General features: G+C 41.3%; 1 protein-coding gene across 1 annotated transcript in view; it reads left to right on the top strand.

The window, feature by feature from the left end:
- Positions 1–2150: 2150 nt before the first annotated feature.
- LOC109855297 (LIM domain-containing protein A-like) overlaps positions 2151–11992 on the top strand; it is a 45846-nt gene continuing 36004 nt past the window's right edge. Inside the window, exon 1 of the mRNA XM_020429387.1 lies at positions 2151–4100. Coding sequence (XP_020284976.1) covers positions 2960–4100 — 1141 coding nt within the window. The 5' untranslated portion in view covers positions 2151–2959. The remainder of the gene's footprint in view (positions 4101–11992) is intronic.

Raw genomic sequence — 11992 nt, 5'->3', positions numbered from 1 at the left:
GGATTCAACAGTCTCTTTTCGAGCCTATTTCTTTTAAATTGATTCTTAAATACATATATGTGCTATTTTTTTTTAGTTATTAATTTATACATTAATTCAAAAATAAGTATCGTCACGACAATAAATAACAGTCTGATTTGATGAGAATTTTGGCCACAAACAGCGTATATATGTGATTCCAATTAAAACTTTAAATTATGCTTTCTTAAAATCGTCCGGTTAATTTAAGAAAATAATTGTAGAAGATAAATCAGTGTTTTAGATCGGAATAGAGCTAAAAGAAATGTTTGTTTGTGTGTGTGTGTGTGTGACGAGAGAATCTTGATTTTATATATGCAAGACTAAACTCTATGTAAATGTATTTACATAATTCGAAATCAAGTAAAGACGACAATTAAAATAAAAAAAAAAAAAAAAAAACGTGAAATTTATACTTGCTCCTTTCGCGTGTGAAAGTTCTTTAAATCAAGCAATTTAAAGATGTCGGAAGAGTAAAATCGAGCGATGTCAAGACACTGACTGCTAGTTGTCGACAAGATTGCCGCAATTACATGGCTAAATCGACTCTCAAATCGGACTGTAGATAATGATCTGTATGTAATAGTATCGCGATACTCTCTTCTAATGTTGCCGTTATACTGGGAGGGGGCTGCCAATATCCCCGCGACATTATATCGGAAGCGATTGTCATCCTCTTTCATGTTTCTTTGACATTCGAACTGTTCTCTTGAGCGATCGTTGATACGCTCAAGATTTTGCTCGTTTCGAATTGACTTGATTCCAATAAATTGGCGATCCTTTTGAAGAGAGTAAATGTCTTTATTACAAAGTAATTTTATCTTCTTTTATGATTTAATAGAATATAAAGTAACAGTATTCTCTTCATTGAGTTGTCAGACGCACAACAGTATATAAGAAATATAAAATATATATATGTGTACGTACATAAATATATACATGAACGTATATCAGTCAAATAATATGAAGAAGTTGCAACTTTGACACAGAAAGGCTACGGCACGCAGGTCAACACACAGGAAGTTCCTTACAATACAAATAGACATTAAAATTGTTTAATTTATGAACACATAAAGATGTAAATTAATCGGATACGTATTTTATTATAGTTTAAAATAATAATTATGAGCTAGAGAGAAAGAAGATTTTCGTGTTCTGCAAATGGCAAATATAATTTACCCGTTGATACTGCTGTTATATCAATATTTCCGCACGATCACGAAATATATAAAACAAATCGTGATAATAAAAGTGATAATTTGTTTACAGTTTATTTTATATGTTTATTTTTTTATATTTAGAGACTTTATTATGTTTAAAGAACTGCGACAACAGACACTGTACGAAGCAAAAATACCGTGAGAATAATCGTAAAGGAAGTAAGTGACAAACGCTAATTATAGAGACATTGTGTGTAATATTGTACTCTGCAGAAGACACGTTCTCAGTTTTTTTTGTGGAGGATATAACGCTATCGGACGTCTGTTTAGCTAGCCGCGCCGCAAAGTCGTTCATTCCGGTATCAGAGGGGTATATACGCGGCCGTTAACTTTCCGTCCGATAATCCGTTCCCAAGCTCCGCTCGCGGCGGAGGCCGAAATCCACGCTCCGGGTGGGACGAAATCACGGTGGGCCCTCGTTAGTCGCCTTCTGCGTCGTGGAGGGTCAGTCCCACGTCATTGGAGAGTGAGAGGGCACGATTTGCGGCAGTACGCGAGAGAGGAGCTACTCTTTGGGGAGAATAGAGAGAAAGAAAGAGAGAGAGAGAGAGAAGGAGAGGAGGAGAGAGTAGGGCGAAAGGAAGAAAGGACGATGGTCGCGACGCTGTGGGACGTTAAGTACGTCTCGTAAAAATTCCATCCTGTAGCAGCGGCGGCGGCGGCGGCGACGGCAACGGCGTCATTTTGCTAGGTTAGGTATCATAGGCGGGTCCTGATCTGGCCCAGCCTCCGGATCCGCCAAAGGGGCGCGGCTTTGCGACGGAGGTGGTACCCAGTGCCGGTGGCAGCGACCCAGCAGTATACTCGAGCGGTTCCACCACTCGTTCACGCGTGCGCCAAGGCGGCCGTGAGGAAAGCGCCTGCCCAACACCAGCGCCGGGGTATCCCCGTACCATTTCGCGTCACCGGCTTCGACTGGGCTGAGAGGAGGCACCCGGTTGCCTTCTTAGCTCCGAACTCGTTAAACGCCGACGTATTGACGTTTCGCGTGCGTATCTCGCTCGCACAGCAGCATATCTCAGCGAACGCTCGGCGTGCGGACGCGTCGCTGTGTTCTTTCTTGGTGTTAAGTGAGAATAGCGAAAGGCCGATCGATCGAGAAAGAGGACTGACGAGAGGTCCGAGGCGTTCGAGCGCATCTGTGCAGTTCAGAAACAGGTTGTCGCGAACACTCGAGAACGAGCTCGCTCACGGAAATTCGCTCGCAATGAAGTTTCCGTGCGATATCTTGGTGTTTAAAACGAACAGTGACAGTGCATTGGAGTGAAAGAGAGAAATTACATTTACACATCGCGATTGTTCGCCAGCTGACGTTTGACGGAAGTTTTAAAAAAACTCGAGAAAAAATGTTTCACCAATAGAAACAAGAGACGCACGCAAGAGCCAATGATGTGACAGATGTGTTAATCTAAGCGCGATGACGGAGAATCCGAGCGCGTCAAAAAAACGGATCATCGATAGCAACAGTGTGACAAGTTTGGTGATCGTGTTCGAAATAAAAGGCTCGGACATGTTAGGTCAGTGATCGAGACTCGATACGACTGTGTGGCGAGCTGGCAAAACAATTTTGAAACGTAGAAGTGAGATTTTTCCTCAAAAGAATGCACAGTATTTAAAGAGTTGATTCAGTCGCGACCTCGACTGGCTGCCAAGAGTCACCAGACGAGTGTCCTGAGTAATTTTGCATTTTAGATTATCTCTTTTTCCTTCCCGTCCACGATATGTGCACCACGGAGATGACAGAGTCATACTCGATGTCGCCGTCGACGACAGTATCTTCCAGCGCCGCGACGCCCGGTTGCATGAGCAGCTCGCCGGCGCACCGACGGACGTCGTGCAGAAGCTCGCCGGGTCGGGGAGACGTTCAGGATGACGAGGACGAAATCTCCGTGGGTTGTCCCAGTCCGTTACCTCTGGTGGTTGTTACGCCCAACACGGAGGACGAGTCCAGGGAGGATTACACCGATCGTCTGAGTCCTAGGAGAACTTATCAACGGGACTCGATGACGGAGGATGAGGAAAGAGACTATTCCCGCAACGGAGACTACAGAATGAATGGTAGAGTCAGCAAGAGGACTCGCGATAGCGGTGATTCGGTTACGACGTTCAGAGACGACGAAGACGACGATGAGGAAGAGGAGGAGGTAAACAGCAGGACCAGTAGCAACGGAGCAACAAACGCTGCCACCACTGACGATTATTTCAAACCGCTCAAGCGTCTGAAAATGGTGCAGATGCAGCACTCGGATGAAGAGGACGAAAGGGAGCGAGAGTCAAACGAACGCGGAGTCACGTCCTTCAGCATTCTCGATATCCTGTCACACCGGCCGAAGGCGAAGATAGTCCGTCCGTGGGACACAGTGGACTCCAGTCTAAGCCACCAGCACCGTCATCACCTGCAGCAGCAGCAACAGCATCATCAACATCATCAGCATCCTTTGCACCATCTTCATCACCATAGTAGTCACCCGGCTCACGCAACCGGGCCGCGGGATCTCTCGCTGATGGGTATGTCACTCGCGTCCATGTCCGGCTCAATCAGCGAACCGCCCCTCAGTAGCTCCTCGTCGTCCGGAAGGAGTTCCGTGTCAGATTCCGGTAGCCCGGATCCGCTTACCCATCATCATCATCATCATCATCATCACACGGCGCTCCATCATCACGCGGGCATTCATTCCGGCTTGCATCATCCGGCGCTGCAGCAGTCGCAACAACAGCAGCAGCAGTTCAAGAGAAAAACGCCGCAGCAGCACGGTTCACACACGGGCCAGAACGGCAAGAGGACCACCGGACAGGGCAGTCCCTTGGACGCTTTATTCCAGATGACCAGCAAGACGTTCGACGCGGGCGAGCATAGTCAGGGTAAGCTCAATCTTAATATTAGAGATTCTCATTTATGTTCTTGTGAAAATCTATATACTCTCTTCGATTTGTTTCTCTCGTCTGTTTCGTGCGTTTTGAAAATGCATCTGATGTTACGCCGATAAATATTGGAGTGACAATATTGAAAAGTTTGCTGTGTTCACATTTTACATCAGATATATTATTACTACATAGTAACTATATATAATAATGATTTCTGTAACGCATTATGCAAAACGATACGAACCTACAATAGACGACAATGATGTTACCTACTCTATCTACCTAATTAGTATAAAACAGTTTTATACGAAATGCAATTAACGTATTTATCTTCCATATACTGTGATGTTTTTATCGCGATCGATTATGAATTCAACAGCGATTGGTATAAAAGTCAATTTTTTAAAAATAATTAACATCAGCGTAAAATAATATATATAATTAATATTAATCTTAATAATATTTAACCGCGTAAGAAAGAGAGAGAGAGAGAGGGAGAGAGAAAGATGCAAATTTAAAGTGTGGTTTTGTAATGTGCTTTAAATATTAGACTGTGAGACTTGAGATTGCTCAGGATTTCTCATCGTTTGCATTCTAACGAACAGGATGGAAGAAGAACGCGCGCGAGGAACGTGCGTTCGCTTCTAATTGGCGAGCTTAAATATCGACGATGAATACAGGCTTTAATTTTGATTGATGTTCCCCGCGAGCGCGTTAGGAAGCGCTTGCCGCGGCGCGCAATCCTTTCCTTCGAAAAGCCGCGCGCTTTTATTTTACTCTTTTCGAGACGCGCGCGGAACGTTTCAAATTTCGTGGCGCGTTAGGTGTGGCAGGTGCCAAAACCTACGAGTCAGCAAATACTAATCTGAGTTCACGCGGATGTTTTGGATTCTGCGATCTTTTTTCGGTCGGTGTGTGTTACCTCTTACGGAAATAAACGCGGCGGACTAATCGCGATGTAATATCAATCTTTCAACATGGTGTGTGAGTCAAATAATCAATAAATATTAATACAACTTTACGCGCAAAATGGGCAGTAAAACGGTGATGAATATATGTGACTGCGTCGTCGAAAAAAAAATTTATAAAAACGCGACTTCTGGTATTAAAAGCAATTTAACATGATTATGCGCGTAAATTATTTGTCATAAGTTGCTTTTGGTATTATATGGTTTTTTTTTTGTTTTGTTATATATCGCCTTATTTTGCGTGTGTGTATATTTGCATACAGGGTGTCCCAGAAACTGGTTAAACAAACCGGAATCAATGTTTCAATTTTTTTTTTAAATCGACTTTCTCTCGCGCGAAATAATTTTGTTTATTTTCTTGCTTGCTTTTTGCATAAAGAATATCACTCCTTTCCGATTGTATCGCCACTTCTGTCGTATTCTGTTATATAATAACATTGTATCGCGCGCTAAGTTGCTCTGACGTTACAATTAACACTTGACATTATTTTAATCACACGTGATCCGACATTAATTGTAAAATGAAATTAGTCTTTCTGTCGTCGCTTTAAATTGACATCAAATTATCGGTTTCAATCACTTTTCTCAAGTCCTTGAATTTTGAACGCGACTTTCGCGGCGTAATGTAAATTATATTACTTGACCGTACAAATTGCTTGTTTATCTAACAGAAAGACATGTAATTAATTATCGTTAATGCATAATGCATGTTGATTTAGCGTGCCGATTGCAATGTTACATTCGCGGGTCAGGAGGCGTGCGTAATACTATTCGTTAACCGTAAGTGATAAATTCCTCATTTGTCCGTTATCCGTGAAATGGTTCCAATGATAGTGACAGGCGTCATGCGCACGTATAAGATATGGAAAGGAATATTTTTCTTTCACCGTTTCTCTCCTTCGAGTTTTCGCATGACAGAAATGTCGAGCAATAAGTGTCAGTCGAGATCACGGCTAAAGACCTGGATCCACGTGTGTGTGTGTATGTGTGTATTATGACGATCTTTAACTTTCTATTGATTCCTCGCTCCCGGGATCACGCGTCCCGCGATATCCCGAAGCGACACATGAAAGATTGCCACGGCGAACAGCCAGCCAGTTTGTTCCAATCTGCTCTTTGAGGACTTTGTGACGCATGACACGCTTTTGTGTGCGTCGATGATAATCATCGACAATCGGAGAGAGATAATCGGAAATATATCTTATTATTATTAACCGCGTTTCTGTGTTTCAGACAGACTCCGCCGAGTAAAAAAAAAACATATAATGTATCGTTGACATTTTGTTATATTAAAAAAGATTTGCGTTTATTACATTTCGCACACACAGACACACACGCGCACATTATTTGCGGCAATAATAATATGTTAAATTTTAGAATGTTGGACGAAACTTTTTAACATTGCCCAGCTATGTTTCATCAAGAGAGAATCTATTAGTGAATCTTATTAGTAATAAAGAAATAAAAATATTATCTCATCTCATTTATTTCTCGACGCGGAGATATTATATTTTTGTCTTTCTTTTTTTTTTTTACATAAAAAAGCAATGAAATTATTATACGATTCAAGGCGACGCGAAACCGGACATAACAAACGAGTGGCGTGCATTGTGTTAATCGCTTTTCAGAAACATGTTTCTACGAACGGTCCTAATATTAGCGGCGGCCTCGCTACGAGCACTACGCGCTCTAGATGCTCGGTAATTAAATGACGAGACTTTTTTTCTTATTTTCGCCCCGCGCGTTCGATCCCAAATGTTTCGAAATATTTATTATCAGATTCGCGTTTTCTCGACGTTAATATTGAGAAATATTAGCTTCAAAGAAAGGTGTCACAAGTTTGTACCTCGACGATTGATGCGACGTACAGTAGACACAATTACGCGACCGGCTTAATAGATAAATTTATTGGCCAGTCAAGAGCGTTGTGCATTTATCATTACGCAGATAGCGATCGACATTTATTCGATTTTGTATCGAATATTTTATCGAAAAAATACCATCATCTCACGATATTAAGTGACGAAGTCGCATTATTTGATAGGTACGAAGTGTGATGTTGTTTAATTTGATGGTTGATTGGGTAAAGTACGGTGGTTTTTAATTTATATTATGTTTTCTCTCTCTTTCTCTCTCTTTTTTTCTCTCTCGCTTGATTTTATGTTTAGTAAAACCAATAAACAATAAATTACTACATTGACTAAAACTTCACTGATATTGAAATTTATTGAAATTGCTCTAAGCTAAGCAATGTGCGTATAGAGTTTTGAAACTTTCACGATTATAAAACCTGTTACGTCCCCTCTTAGAAAAACTCACACATCCTTAACGTATATGTGAGTTTTTAATGTGCGCGTCAGTTTTTCTCTTAACCTTCCGACAAAAAGGAAAGACATTTTGTCGGCAGGTTTGCGGAAGAGTGTTATAAAACAATTTATGGAAACTATAGTAAACATCGAAAAGGATTACAAGGATAGTTCTCTTTGAAAGGATTTTTTTGCCGCCTTTGGACCTGACCGATATTATAACAGAGACGTGTATCGTCTTGCTTTGCGCCTGTCCACTCACACAGACCGTTTTAATTTTACGATGATTATTGCAAAATTTATCTCTGTGATATTAATGCCGTAAGTTATGGCAACTTTTGAATGTGTGCGCGCGAGGGTTTTTATATTTCAAAAAAACCCTATTTTTTTACGGGAAACGAAGTTTTACGCAAATCTTTTTACAGAAAACTGCCGACGCGCCGTCTCGTCGCGTTTATTTTCATTTTACGAGCATAAAAATATAAAAACAGACTTCTATTCTGTAAAGATCTTTGTGTTCGAATTTTCCTTTTCAACGTTCAGGTAAATGGATTAAAAGAAACACACGTTTTTCAGAAACCCATAGAAAAGTTGATTGATGTTTGTACACGTTTGCGCGGAGATACTTCTAATTATCACCAACAAATCCAATCTCTCTTTCTTGAGAGAGAGAGAGAGAGAGAGAGAGAAAGAAAGAAAGAGAGGGAAGGGAGAATAAAAGAAAAAGAAAGAAAAGGTTCGCATTGACCGTTCACCTCGCACTTCAATAAACGTGTTTGCAACGCAGTCGCATGTTGCCAAGTCGGAAGCCGAAGGGAAAAAAATACGATAAACATTTTTTGTTGTTGCTTCAAAAAACCGCATATACAATTAGACATTTATTTCAAATGTCTTTTGTTATAATTTTTGGTTTTACTTAAAATTCACGTTATCTTGCAAAAGCGCTCGTTGTTCTTGACAGTGTCTCTTTGTTTTTTGTCACAGAAATATTTTACATTATTTTTACCGAAATCGTCAGATAATAAATCGTGGTAGAAAAAATTTATCCGACCGCGTGCCGCGGCGTTTCTTTGTTTTTTTTTTTTTTTAGTCTATCGTAATTCCGAGAGAACAAGGACGTGCGCACACGACAATCGGTCGGTTCTCTCTCTCTCTCTCTGGAAACAGGCGCAACAGACGAAAGGACAGTTTGCCATCGGCCCGCGTTTCCGTCTGAAAACCACCACATCTCGGAAGACGAGCGAGAGAGACACGCCAGATCGACGATACAAGCAATGCACACGCCCCCGACACACGTTACATGCGGAAACCGTACCGCACGCATGGGGCAAGGGATACGTAATTTTAGGCCCACCTATATATGAGTAACTTATTACGTGTGCTCGGCGAGAGCACATGTCTCATTTGCATGTAGCGTGATATAGAAAACGAAACGGATCCGATTTCCGACGGCGCGAGCAATATGCGAAAAATTTCAACAAAATCGAGCCCCTACCTGTGCCGCCGAGTCGCTTCTTCTTTTCTGCTTTCTTCCCCCGTGACCTTGTTCCTTTTTATCTCTGTCGCGTTCTTCGAAAAGAAAAGAGAGAGGAAGACACTCCTCTCGGGCGATCGACAGTTTTGCACGAAGCACCTTGCGAAGGGGAATACGTTCCGATATTTATCTTATTTCTGAAAATTTGAATTGTCATAGAGGTTTGCGGAACAGCTACATTGGTTTTGCCAAAGTCACTTTAGTTGTATACAAAAATTGCAAAAACGTTATAAAAATCGTGAGTTTTATATCATAAATATAATATAATCCAACAAGCGTGAGACATTGCTTTCTCTCGAGATGCAACACGCGTTGATTTTGCGGGAAAACACGTTTATTTTAAAATTTATGTTAATACAATCTTGAAAAAAAAAAGTAAATTCGTATAATTGTCCGCATTTTTTTTTCCGTTCGACAATGAGACAGAAAAAATAAATGTGCGCGAAACACAAAAACTGCAATATATCATCGTTCAATTTCCTCTAATTTAGCATTGTCAGTTAACAAGAGGTATTAGTAAATAATCGTGGATAGAGTGAACGCGCGTGTATAATTTATCTCATTTTCTAATGGCAGACTATACACACAGCTGTTGGAATTATGCTCCCAATTATGGAGATTGTTTTTTTTTTTTTTTCTTTCACTCGCGTCTCGTCGTCGAAAGCGTTACGAGCGCGAACTGACCGTTAACACATGAAGTTAAGAAAACCGCGTGAGATCGTCGAGGTTCTCTAGAAATTAACTCGGCGACACTGATTGCTACATTTCGATGTGACTGGTTAACTGATTAGCTAACTGTGACTGCAAGCATAGGCTGCGAAAGCTGACACACACGCAAACGAGTGTGACAAAAAAGATAATGTTCTGTTTGCTTCAGAAACATGTACTTCTTTCGACATAATCATTTTTTATCACACAACATCTAGTCCATACGTATACATACGGAGAAACTTTTTTTTATACTCTGTTGAGTAAAACTATGTTCGTGAAAAGAAATGGATATAATTGTATAAATTTACTTTACTTTTTTTTTCACGAGAGTATATTTATAAACTAAAATAAACGTCAAACTGGAGAAGAAAAATAAATTGCGTTTATATCTTGCAAAACATTTTTTTTTACAGCGGAAGTGCAAAAGTCAAACGCAATATATCGAAGCGCTTTGTTTTGTATTTTATCGGAGACACGTTTGCGCGCTCCCGCGCGCGCAAAGGGTAGCCACATTTTTTATTTTTGCATCTTCGATGATTTTCACGTGATCTCTGAAATTTTCTCCAGAAAACGGCCGCAGGATCTTTCATCTCCGCGCGCACCGATCACGCTCCAACGCGAGGTCTCCCAAAGTCTCTCGCCGAGAGAGACGTCCATTCTCTCACCTTCTTGCGTGTCTTTCTCGCGGTATATTTCGTCCGAGAGAAACGCGCGATATAAAATGAGTTGTTCACACGACGCGACTCCGGCCTCCTCCGTGGACCCGCCGCGGTCTCCCGGCTTCGGAATTACAAATGATATCGAATCGAATCGCTTGTAATATTATTCGATACGTGTTCCATTACCTGACCGAAGCCTCGAGATTCAAATTAGATTACCGGTAGGTTAGGCGCTCGTGTGGTTCGTGTACACGAACACACGCACGCGCGCGCGCGGCGAGTTTTACTCGAAGGGGACGTTATACGAAGGGAACGATGGGGCCCCCTCTCCTTATGGCGGGTACGACGGAGGCCGCGGATATATCTCGGGATCCCTACAATACGGTAGCCTCACGTATTCGCAATTTACTTCTGATTATTATGCTCTCTATACTTACGCGGCATTCTTATCTTTCTCCCTTCTTCTATCTCTCACTCTCTTTCTCCCTTCGTCTCCCGCGTTCCGTACAACTCTCGGTCTGACGATACCTCGAACCGCGGCGCATCATCGATTTACGGGGGGGGTTCGATCGTTACGATCCTGACAATCCAACCAGACCCATCGGTCAGTTCTGCGTGCGACTTGATTTTTTGATATTTGAATACAATATTTATTACAGCTATGTGTACTTTGTCATTTTCACACTGTGAGAGAACGTGAAGAGAAGCGTCTGCTTCCAGAAATAGACGATCTCTCTTCCTTTCTCATTTGCGTAATTTAATCGTCAAAATTCTGACGCTAAGTTCTCTTGATGACCCCTTCCCGAGGCGATTACCGTTTCGCGAATGTAATTTCACGCTTAAACGTTATTTTATTTCACCTTCGTACGCGAAACATTTGTTATTTTACAATATTGCCGCAAATCGCGCGAACGAATAAAAGTTTTGTGTTACGCGCGTATATATATATATATATAAAGTTTTTATTTCCCATCGCGCGCACATTCAGAGCAGACACACAAGGTGATTCTCTTCTAGAGATAGTTCCTATCTTCCGAGAATTGACATTATTTCCTCGCGTGACACGTTTCGAGACTTTATTGTGCCTTGTATATAAGACGGCAATAAAAATAGTATATATAAATTGATACACGCCGCCACAATGTGAATAGCCCCGGCCATAGCAACAAGAAGATGGAGTGATATAGAACAACTTATGTTGCGGTCTCTTCTTTGATTTCTTACACTGACCGTGATATCAATCCAATAGAAACGTGATCAAAGACAATCGATCTATTGAACGATCTCTAAATCGTGTGCGGAGTCGAGATATATGAAAAAGTGACTACAAGAGCAGCAAATCTCGCTTATATCTCTGTGTTTTGAGAGATTTTCTTACTTTAAATCTTGGATTTTTAATATCCAAGCGTATATATATATATATATATATATATATACAATGCAGTTGCAAAAACTTTTCCGTAGTTGCAAGAACATGCAATAGCATAAGCACGGACGTAACACGGACAAATATTTTTCAATGCAATCTATTCGAGTCAGAGTAAGCTTTTATCTACTTGTCCGAGTTTACCGCACAACTTAGGTAGGTGCTTACTGCGAATAATATCTATGTAAGTCGTAGAGAGAGAAAAATAGAGGAGAAAAAAAGAACTACAAAGTTGAGCGCGCCGACTACCGCGCGCATCGTAAACAGCTAGCCCCGCTCGGCGCC

Source organism: Pseudomyrmex gracilis, unplaced genomic scaffold (assembly GCF_002006095.1).
Source record: "Pseudomyrmex gracilis isolate BER0280 unplaced genomic scaffold, ASM200609v1 scaffold_86, whole genome shotgun sequence".
Classification (NCBI taxonomy): Eukaryota; Metazoa; Arthropoda; class Insecta; order Hymenoptera; family Formicidae; genus Pseudomyrmex; species Pseudomyrmex gracilis.
Note: the sequence above shows the minus strand (reverse complement) of the source record. Positions and strands in the feature narration are given on the sequence as shown.